General features: G+C 42.4%; 1 protein-coding gene across 1 annotated transcript in view; it reads right to left on the bottom strand.

Moving 5' to 3' along the window:
* The window catches only part of PTPRQ (protein tyrosine phosphatase receptor type Q), a 1724016-nt gene that overhangs the window by 1549093 nt on the left and 162788 nt on the right, over positions 1-12135 (bottom strand). Inside the window, exon 7 of the mRNA XM_085652983.1 lies at positions 4916-5105. Coding sequence (XP_085509109.1) covers positions 4916-5105 — 190 coding nt within the window. The remainder of the gene's footprint in view (positions 1-4915; positions 5106-12135) is intronic.

Below are 12135 nucleotides of genomic sequence, written 5' to 3' on the forward strand. Positions count from 1 at the left end.
AGGACCTCCATCTTGTCTGAGTTCAGCTTCAGTTGGCTGTTTCTCATCCAGTCGGCGACGGCCTTCATTCCCTCGTGGAGGTTGGCTTTGGTGGTCTTTGGTGAGGGAGAGGATCAGCTGGGTGTCATTGGCGTAAGAGATGATGTTGAGGTCGTGCAGTCGGGCGACGTGGGCGAGCGGTGCCATGTAGATGTTGAACAGCATTGGGCTGAGGGATGAGCCCTGGGGTATGCCGCAGATGATCTCGTTGGCTTCGGAGCGGAAGGGGGGGAGGCGGACACTTAGTTCTGCCGGAGAGGAAGGAGGTGGTCCAGTCCAGGGTCTTTTCTTTGATCCCGGCGTTGTGGAGGCGTGTTCGTAGTGTGCGGTGGCAGACCGTGTCGAAGGCGGCTGACAGGTCCAGGAGGATGAGGGCTGCGGTTTCTCCGTTGTCTAGCAGGGTCCTGATGTCGTCGGTGGCGGCGATGAGGGCAGTTTCGGTGCTGTGGTTGCTCGGAACCCAGACTGGGATGGGTCCAGGATTCTGTTCTCCTCGAGGAATCTGGTCAGTTGTTTGTTGACGGCTTTCTCGATAACCTTCGCTGGGAACGGGAGCAGGGAGATGGGTCAGAAGTTCTTGAGGTCCTTGGGGTCCGCCTTGGGTTTCTTGAGTAAGTAAGTAAGTAATTCATTGTCGTATTAGGAGCCTTAACCTCTTCAGTGCCCATGACGAGATAGTCTCGTCATGGAGCACGGTTGCGCTGTGCCCATGACGAGACTATCTCGTCATGAACCCCACCCACTAGTGCAACGCCCGGCACAGGAGGGGGAAAGGGCGTGGCACTGAAGGGGTTAATGGCCTACATTAAGCCATCTCTGACATAACAGTGGTCTCTCCTTGCTTAATAAAGACCATAACTGACATGTGGTGGGCATCCTGGTCATTATGCTGTCCAAGCCTTGGTACAACATGACCCTGGTATAATGGTGGGCATTAGTGACAAATTATTTACATCTCTGGTGTTCTATTGAGCATCAATGACCGACAACTCTAATACCAGGGCATTAAAAGAGGAATCTGACAATGTGATGCATTTGTATATGAGTACTTATTGAAAATATCATATATTTTGGGACTGTACAATTCCTAAAAATAAAAACTCACATTTTGCAGGCAAAATCTATGTTTTTCAGAAAGTGTTTTTCTTTTGGAAAATTGAGTTTGTTGTTTGCCCCAAAAGGAAAGTGGGATTTGGTAGAAAAATATGTAAATTTTTGGAAACTCGTGTGCTGATGAAGATAAAAGGATACATTTCCAGAACACTTTTAAAGCTGATAGTTGAATGATAATTCAAGCTAATTTGGGGAGAATTTGCTGTGGGTATGTCCTTTGTGCCAGAGGGCTCATGCTGATTTGACTTCTACTCTATTAATCCAGTGGATGCATTTCATATTGATAAGGTTTTTTCTGACATTTCTGCAGGTAACCCTGCCTGGCATGCTTGGGTCGTCACTCCGGACATTCCTGCGTAGGTTGGGCACTAGTGTATTGTTAGTGGATGGGGTCAATGGTTTACAGTGATAACATTTGCTAATAACACAGGAGTATTTCCTTGAGCAAAAGTGTCTCTCGCTATAGAAAAGGACAAAGAACCCTGCCAATAACAAAATAAAGTGCATTATAGTAAAAAGAGATAGTCAAAATATCATAGAATGTGATTAATGGCAGGCTAATCTATGCACTTTTCTCAGTAAACAGTAGGTTCATCAAATGATCATAGACAAGAAAGGATGACATTTTTAAGAAACTGCCTTCCATCACACTGAATCCATTACTAAGACTTCCAGAAGACTTTGATAAACTGATTTCAGGTGGGTGATGGGCATCTACATGTTTACTTTGCACAGAAGTATGAGATATCTAATACCTAACTGAAGACAGCTTTAAGCATAAAGAACCATGACTTGAACGGCCTCCATTGCTCACTATCAATTCTATGCTTTTGCTAAAGGAGAGTTTTGCAGCATTTCAGAGTGGATGGCAGCATTGATATAATCTCTGCAGTTTGGTGATTTATCATCAGAAATACACCAATAATGCCCTGATTGGTACCATTGGCCAACTGTGGGTTCACTGCTGTTACAAATGCAGGCAAAATGATCTTTGCTCAGCAATATATATTTTAAAAAAGCATACATAAACATATTTGCCTGCACTTCTAGTGTTAGACAAAAATGCAGTGTGGGAGTATGTTCGAGGCCCAATTTAGATCAGAGTGCTGCACTATAAACATGATTGGCCCAATGCAATAGGGCATTCAAGACTGCATAAAGTAGCTCTCCTTTAGTACTAATTCTCATAGTCGTAAATGCCTTTGAGAGTTGGCCCTAAAAGACATGAAATGACAATAAAATGGGTTGGGGTTATTAGAAAAAACTCAGATACAATAAATGCCGATAGAAAGGACTGTGTTAACTTTGCACATTTACAAAGCGCCCAATACGAAAAGGCCTTTATGCTAGATGTATGCCAGCCTCTTAAGACTCAAGCCAGAGGCCTGCTTCGGGCTCTGCTCAAAGTCCACTTGGATACTCAATCCCAATACAGTCCGAGCTTTTATATGGCTCCTGCCTGCTATCCACGATCTCATGTGCCAATAATTACAGACACAGCATCAAGCCATGATGTAAAACAAGACAGAGAAAGAAATACTCATCTACTGGCTGAAATGCATGATGTGAAACTGGGAAAACTGGGATAAATCTCAGCTTCCCTCATTCCAATACTGTGCATAAAAGTAATGAAATGGTTATCATTGGTTTTCATTGTATAGACCTGGTTGGTGGCATGCCCTGGGGAGGTGGGTGACAGGACCTCATCGCTCAGGTAACTAGAAAGTAAAGGGATTGTTAAACTTAGGGAGGCGGAATTGGGTCTGAACATAGATAAGGAGTATTTTTTAAATATCTTTGTTGTTGTTTTGGACTGATGTCTTGGACCATGTAACAATATATCTCGATTGCTTGACAATCATGTGAATAATTCCGTTACTGCCTGTATAATATAATATATATAATGTATAATATAATATATAACTAAGATCTCTGTAAAGGTGTCTGTAGGCCTGTTACATACTTTGCCCAATTGAAATGTGTGAAACTCTAGACTTATGTATGGATTTTGGCATATGACACTATTCTCTTATGCAAGGGTGATTGGTCCCAAGGGATATGCACTACTGATATGGTGACTGTGATTTCACTGGGTAAGCCAAACAAGCTATGGTTTTCCAAAATGAACATTCTGTCTATCTCTCTGGCTTAAAAATGTATACTCTTTCTTACAATTAGTGCGTTATTTTGCAGCAGGTGTGGTTTTCCTCATCCCTTTAGAAATGGCCCTTGTTTACTACTTCAGTTCTTCTGTTCTCAGTTGTATTAGCATTGGTTGGATGTGAAGCCGCGTACCAAGGGGTGATACCATACATGCATTTTTTCGTTTTTCATTTTTCCCTTGATTATACTCATTATCTAATGAAATGTTTGCTTTTTTGTACTTTGGGCTCGTCCACACAGTGATTCTGGTCATGGAACTAGGGGATAAAGTCGGAATGGGTATACATGTGGCTTCTCCTGTTTTTAGTCGCACTAGTGGATATTCCCACACAGTTTATTCATTACCCCAGGGGGCTTTATGACTACCAGGCTTGGCGCTTAGGCGCGTTATATACAATCGAATTGGCAGATTAGACTGATCTAAATGTTACTTAACTTCTTCATTTACAGTGCCTACATCGGCTGGGTTGGCCGTAGTTACTTTTTCAAGATTGCTACGATTTTTGGCAACTAGTGCAATGTGGCTTCCAATTTGAAGGACATACAAAGCGTGGCAGATGTGCCTTTGGTCATGGTCCACTTTTTTGACATTGTTCTAAGTAACTATTACCCCTTTTAACATTACTTGTATACCTCACTGCGTTTTTTAATTATCACTTGGCGTTTCTTGTTTATGGATGGAATGGGTGTCTCTAACAATGAGATGTTTTTGTGTCTCACGTATGGATTCGTTGGGGGCTCCACACTTCAACCCTGTTTCCTTTCTGCTTATTAGCCTCTTTTTAATTTTTCTTTGTATCCTTGTACACTTTCTGGTCATCATTTCCTCCACGGTATATATGGTGGTACATCGGTATGCTCACTTAGTGCGGTTGCATGGTTTAGCTTTCATGGATTATCCAGAATATTTGTTGAATTGCTGTGTTATGGTTTTGAAGCCTTGAAAAAAGTCCTGTGGATGAAACACCTGTTGGCTGCCTGTATGGTGAAAATGTTCATGCCATGCACAGAAGTTTGTAACAAATAAACAGAAGAATCTGACTTACCTCTTCACTTGTTCTATTGACTTTTCAAAGAATCCACGGAAACAGTAGAAAGGTGCTTCGGTGCTTTTCCTTCAAGTTGTCTGTACCATCATACAGTACGATAATCCGCACCCTAGGTGGATGGGTGGTGTCACCATGTGAGCACCACCAAATGGGCTTTCTTTTTTCCTTGTTTGTGATATTTGGACCTCACCTACTACCCAATACAATTGATTTTGATGTGCAAGCAGGTAGCATAGCCACCTGTTGTTTATCTAATAGTCTTTACTTAATTTGCGTCTGGCAATATTCTATTAAATTTGTGCATGCCATAGACTCCACAAAACATTTACCCAGAACAACAAAATGAATGGCAGCAAGGTAAAGAAGTAGTTGTCGCATAATAATCTAATTATAATGTAGAAAGTTATGTTCCTCTGTCGGGTATGTATGCAACATAGACAAATACAAAGTGGGGGCAGATTTTTTAAAGTGAGTTTATACACTGCAAATAAAGAAACAAGTCAGACAAAAGTTCCTTCTTAAACTGTTAATGTGAAAAATAAAACACTTACATTTATATTCACAAAGGTAAGGCAAAGGTATGTAGCAGAAAAACCCTGTGAAGAAATAGTTTGGTCCAGTTGCGTTTTGTTGCAAGGCAAAGCAGTCACTTTCGTTGCTGGGGATCATTGAAACTGGTGATATTTCTGATTGTCCCAGGTCATACGAAGACCCATCTGCCCATAATAATTCACCTTCATTCTACAATAACAAATGACAAATGAAGAACTCTATATGTACATAGCATTTTTACATGTACACCATTTCAATTTTGATAATTTAGAAACTAATTGACTGTTCCTTTGGTAGTTATTATTTCAGAGCAGAGTACCCAAGATACACATTACCACAAACACAGACTTCTTTTGTAGGTATTCCAACAAAATGTCATAACACAAATAAACAGTAAAAATAAGAATATCATGATTCACAGCAACACTTTACAGCAAGGCCATTAACAGCTTATCGAAGAGCAACAGGTATTGACTTTTTTAGGTTTACCAGCAATGGCATCTCTTAGTGGCACCTTGAAGTGGCACTATTGTTGCTGTCCTAACCAAAAATGAATCTGACATGTCATAAGGACAAAACCACTAACATAAAATAATTTTACATGTGTGTTTGTAAAGCACAAATTTGCTCAAGAAGTTTGTTGTTACCCAACTCCAAATGCTCATTTTATTGAGCTCAGAAAGATGAAAAGCTGAGTGAACCAACCCTCTTTTCAAAACATAGCATAGATGCGTCTTGCCGATACCTGGGTTTTGAATTAAAAGGCTGGGAAAAGCAAATCCTTTTGCATTTGTGAATGCATGTTCTAACTGTCAAAAGTAAAACCTTCCAGAGTTTACATTCAACACTGGAAAGTACACTTCACCTTGAACAACAGACCAAGAGCAGGCAACATTCAGATATGAAGGATCTGATTTAAAATTTGCGAGGCAGTGTATTCCCTCTTATACACAACAGAGTACCCTGTCCACCATACTGATGGTACGCCCACCCTATTTAGAGTCGGGCAGGCCGTAAGTATTCCACCGACTGAGCCTCCGTTGGCTTCATTAATGGAATACTTCCTCAGATGGCCTAATACATTAGATGCCATAAGAGGAGGGACGTTACTCTATCCGACTATTTAGGGTGGACGCTGTGAAGGCCTATTTTGCTGTTCATCACCATCAGGAAAAATCTGTCAGGAAGGGACCAGAAATAAGCAATAATGACCCTCACACCCTGGAAGAAAAGTTAAAAGAATTAATAGAATTCTTGATAGTATGGCTTATAGTACCATCCATCAAACCTTTTAGACATTGACAGGAACTGTTGTGTTGGTGGTTCCTGTCAAATCCTCTGCCATCCCAATGGACTACCCTCCAAATTGTAAACAGCCGTGGTGATACTTGAGGCAGACCTGGGGCAGGTGACATCTGAAACTGGTCTCCCCTCCCATAAAGTCTAGCTCCTTAATTTATAGCATAGATGAAGACACCCTATGAATAGTTTTTGTATGAGTTCCTCTCAAGGGAGATGTCTACCAGTCAGTATGTGATTGAATTCCAGTGAACATTGACAGTACTTTGTTCTATGTTTATATGTTTTATATAGTTTAGGGAATGGAAAATGCTCGTGACTATTACTATGAGTGTGATCTTCTCGCAAACATCATAGCAGGTGCAGACAGAAAAAGTTATCACAATCTCATTCAGTACTAGAATCAAACATCAGTTTGAGTGCAAGCTACAAATAAGATGGAACATTGATTCTTCCTCCAGAATATTTCAGGGTCAGCCTCTTCAGTCTCTCCAGGAGCTTTCTCTGACGACCCACACAGTTTCCCACAGAAGAGATTTCCTGATGTTATACTTTGTGGGATAACTATGGCCCTACAACGTGTAGTGAGACTCAGACACACCAGCTTTGCTTAGCAAAAATTGGAACCTTCCTCAAAAAGGAAAAGCTTCCCCAACATGAAAAGTTTGTATTTTAATATCAAACAGCAAGTACCCTCTGAGGGATACATTTATTTATCTTTTAAAAACAAAAATGTTTTTTTAATTAAGTGTCCTTAGGGAAGCTGAAGTCTATGGAACGTGAATTACCAATGCGCCCTTCTTCAAAATGTATCATTCTCCTTACTTAATATACATTACTTGGTTAACACACCAACTTCTCACTTGTATTATTCAAGACGATACATTCAACATCGATCATGGTTAATTTGTAATGTGAGCTTGGCACCTTTGGTACACCATTACATGGATATGTGCCCTGGTCTAACAGATATCATTTGGACGGTTATTTCCAAGACCTAATAAAAGAAGAGATTGAATGGAGGCCTTGTTACAGAGACTGGAAGCAAGATATAGTCAAGTTTTTAATACAGTTAACCTGGGCCTAAATGGGGCAGATAAAATATTTGCATTAATTCTGTCTCAAACTCCACTGTTCCCAGGTAGGGGATTTTGTATATATGGATTTACCCACCAGTGAATGAGAACTGGGAGCATTAGATTTACAAGGACCTGTTTATGTAACATATGCATTGATAACAAGTTATACTTGCACATATTCAAGGCAAACTATCTGTATGATAAGGTTCATCTGTATATCTTTTTTTATATTTAGACTTGAGAGGATAAATTAATCTCTGATTTTTGCTAATTATTTCTTGGGACCTATAGCATGACACACTTCTGAGACGCCAGGCCCCAAGGGAAACTATAAACATAATATGGATAGTTTATTCCAGACTTCTTTCTAGGCCATGCTCCCTTTCAATATAGTGCGTCCATTTATATAGCATAGGAGTGATCGTTAATAAATATGGTGCCCATAAACCACGTGTGGCTGATTCCATGCATCGGAGGACTGGGAACACTCTTGGTTTGTGCCAAAACAGCAGCGAACTGAAAATACAGCCAAAAAAGGAAGGCTATTTTCAGCGGCAACGCTGTCCAAAAATTGAACCACAGAGGGTTTTACTCACTCACTACACGACTTTGGGTAACTTCAATTGTTTAACCTCCCATTAACCTAATCAGAAGTAGCGACCCGGAAAATTATTTGATAGATCATCTGATTATGCCGGTTTTATTTAAGATGTAGATGCTGTTTTGAAACAAAGTGTACTATTAGTGCACCTGATAAACAATCCTGTAACTAACATGTGAGCGGGGACTGCTAAGTTCATGAAGCATGGATGCATGTGCAAGGGGCACGGTCTATTGTGGTTAAATTTATGGCTAATATATATTATATATTATATACCCTGACAACAGAATGGGACACAAAGATTTTAGTCCCATCACGAAGTTATAGGGAGACAGTTTTGCATATGTGCTTTGATAATAGTCCATACTACCATACATGTGTCAAGTGCCAACCCACACAGAAGGTGTTCCCCTTATTAGCACAGGTTTAGTGGATTTGATTGCAATTTGGAAGGAAGCAAGCTCACACTCAACCTCATAGACAGAGTAACACATTGTGTAACAGTATCTATTTCATTTTTTATAAGTCTTTGATTAAGTCCTGATGAGGCCCAAGTAAAGAAATCGAGAGGGCTGTAAAGTCTTGACACCTGATAAAGGAAGGCCATCCACCGCATATCCACATATACAGAAAACCAGCTCTGGGGTGTATTTTACACAGGAACAGGGCCTTTTCACAAACTAAATTGGTCTTCAGACCACTGAACCAGGATATACTAGAATGAATGGTCATTAAACTAGGGGTTACAATGCAAGGCATTTATGTGTATAAGTTATATAAATGGTATATAATCATGTGATAATTTGAAAAAGTGTGTCCTTTTCCTTTAATTGTGAAAAAACACTACATTGAAATAGACTAAACAATATATACATTTTGTAAAATTCATATATCAAAATGTTTTTCTGACCAAGAGTAATTCCACTGAGAAATATGTGTGTTACGCAAGTAATGTATACCTAATAAGAGGAATGATACATTTTATAGAAGGGCACCTTAGTCATTCATAATCCAATGGTTCTGGCTTACCCTTAAGATAATTTATTTAAAAAAAAATCTAATTTAGCCCTCAGAGTGTACCCATTGTTTTATATTGTATACACCTCCCATACTCCACCCAACTCATGTTGTTGGAATAAGTTGGGATTTTTATACCGGATGCACTGTGATTGGCAACTGCTCCTTACTTGAAATAGGTGCTACGGCTTCACTCTAGCTACTTAATGAGTTATAGCATCACTAGACTAGCGTGAGCAGTGCTGATGTGCTACTTGGATTTTTGTCACCGAAAGCAACTTTTCTCCACTGAGCTATTAATGATTTTCCAAGAGCCCTGTGACGTTCTACTGGCCTGCCCATCTGCAGCTCTTGTCTTTTTTATATATGGAAGCGGCACCATGGAGGGCGAGATGTTCAGGTCCTTGGAGGACCCTGTGGAGGAATTGTAAGAAATTGGGCTATTTGTTGAGGGGGTTAAGTATCCACCCAAAATTATAATTCCAATCTTGATCAGGGTGAACTCTTAAAGTCACTAAACTAAGCTGAGTTCACCCCAGAGTAGCTATGGCACAGAGCAACCAGGCTTACATTAGACAAATGTGCAAAGTATTTATGCAGAACTAAAATAGTCATAAAGTAGAAATGCAACACAATAAAATCCCAAAAGAAATTAGAAATAATAGAGTAAAACTTAATAAACAAAATGACATCATAATGGCAAAAACCTAGCAAGGGGAACCAGAGATATTAACTTTTAAGTAGCACAAAGTGCCGATGATAGTCAATGGTCGCGGTAGAACAGGACCTATGGGCGATTTGACGCTGACTGTGATGGAGAGTGGGTCAAATACACTAACATGGTTAATCCTTTTCAAACATTTTAACATGGTTAATGCTTTTCAAACATTTTATCTGATGAATTTAGTCCTTTAAGTCCCAATCCACCACAAGAGTACACTTCTAAAGCCCCCTGTAAGACCTATGGGGAGGCACTTAGAGACTCACAGATGACATGCAGAGGCCAACAGGAGGCTCCACTCCAGGTCCCGGTCCAGTTGCCACTGGTTAGCTGGGCAGTTGCAAGAGAGTGCCTCTTTTATCTTGTTGTAGCTTTAACAGGAGGTCAGCCTTTTGACCCTTGGAGTCCACTTCTTTGTCCTGGTTAAAAGAGGCAGCGCAGGTCCAGCCTTCTAAGCTCTTATCAGGTCTCTGAGAGCGGTATCAGTCCTTTTCTGATCTCCCACACAGGTCTAGGAGTGCTCTGAAATTTCTGCCTGGAGATGCCACATTTAAGCCAGGCACTAGCTAGTGTGTGGGAATGACCCCAGTAGATGTCCTAACCAATGGGATGAAGATTACCAGGGCTACCCTATCCACTTTGGGCATTTTCAAGATGACAAAGTCTTTGGCCACCCTAAACTTGGGCTCTGAGGGCTGGGGTTATGTGGGAAATGTACTATTGTAATCCAAGTCTCCTCTCACATCCAACAGAAGTCTGGTAAAACGAAATCTGAGTGCTTAGCAACAAGACAGTGGATACACAAGAGCTGTTTGAGGGCCTCATGTAGGTAAATAAATATTACCGATTCTTAAATACCGAGCCGTACCGAATCGGTATTTAAGAATCGGTAAGTTATATGTAGGTAAAAATTCGGTAACAATTACCGAATCGGTAACAATCGGTAATCAAGAATCGGAATTCACCGAATCGGTAAATACCGCGGTGGTATTTACCGAATCGGAAAATACCGAATCGGTATTTACCGAATCGGGAAAAAAAATCACATGACTTGATGAAATAGCCAATCCTGTGCAACCACACCCCACCCAACCAGGAAGTGGCCACACCCAGGCAGGTGCACACAATTAACAGACCCTGGAGAGGCTTGGAGTGCAGAGGAGAGGCAGGGAGCCAGTGCCTGTTTGTGCAGCAAAAAAACATCATGTCCAGCCAGAGGACACAGAGAGATGGAGGGGAAAGGAGGAGGAAGCTGAAATTCAGCCCCAAGAAACTCCAGGTGCTGGTGGAGGAGGTGGTGAAGCAGCACCAGAAGCTGTTTGGGAGGCAGTCCCTGCAAGTGCCTGAGGCTGAAAAGCGCAATATTTGGCTGGCCATCCAGGCGCAGGTCAATGCTGTGGGAGTGACCCACAGGGACATAGAGGTCCTCAAAAAGCGCTGGTATGACCTGAGGATTGCAACCAAGAGGAAGATGGGGGAAATCCAGAAGGAGGCCAGCCAGACTGGAGGTGGAACCAACAGGGCACCTGCCCTCACCGAACTGGAGGAGCTGGTGGGGGCCACAATCGAGAATGAGAGCGTTGTGGGTCTTGGGGATGCTGACAGCTCTGCCAGAGCCGCCACCCAACAAGGTAAGACGAATGCACAGCAATGTAGCCCCCCCTACCCCTATCCCACATCCCCCATTGTGAAATGAGTATCCCACTCCAGTCCATGTATTAGTGCAGACAGGCAATGCATTCTGGAGATGTAGTCAGGGAAACCCCAACCATGAAGTAAATAGCACAGGGCAACAAGGCATGTTACACACATTAGGCACAAGGAGGCAGAGGACAATTTGGAGTGTGACATGATTTATTGTGATGCTTGCAATGCAGCCCTTCGGGGACACTGAGCCGATGTTGCATTTCTGTCCACAGATGTGACATCACGCAGGACAGGGCATGCTGCAGGAGAGAGGGCACACCGGCCACACAGATCACCTCTGGCCAGCACAAGTTCAGCCCAGGGAGCAGGGCCACAGGCAGCCGCACCACCAACACAGGCAGCCTCGCCTCAACCAGAGCCAGCATCACCTCAACCGGAGCCAGCATCACCTCACCCAGAGCCAGCATCACCTCGCCCAGAGCCAGCATCACCTCACCCAGAGCCAGCATCGCCACTCATGTTTGAGTCACCGGCCACATCACCGCCTGCAGGTGTGAGAATGAGGAGGCATCCTGCCGCCAGGCTGCGAGCCTTAGACACCTCGTCTGACGACAGCAGGGGCCCTGAGCAAATTACTATGCCCCAGGATGGGAGCCATGCCACTGTGCCCTACACCTCATAGGCAGCACAGACGGGTGCAAGAGGGCGCCGCAGGTCGCGTGTCCAGAGTCCACCAGCAAGCATTGACAGCCATGGTGTCTTCTCGGGGCTCGAGGGCCAAATGTTAAAACAACAGCGCCTGCAAACAAAGGCAGTCATGTCAGTCCAGAGGCATATGCGGTTCATGAAATCTAC

Source organism: Triturus cristatus, chromosome 4_1 (assembly GCF_964204655.1).
Source record: "Triturus cristatus chromosome 4_1, aTriCri1.1, whole genome shotgun sequence".
NCBI classification, from domain to species: Eukaryota; Metazoa; Chordata; class Amphibia; order Caudata; family Salamandridae; genus Triturus; species Triturus cristatus.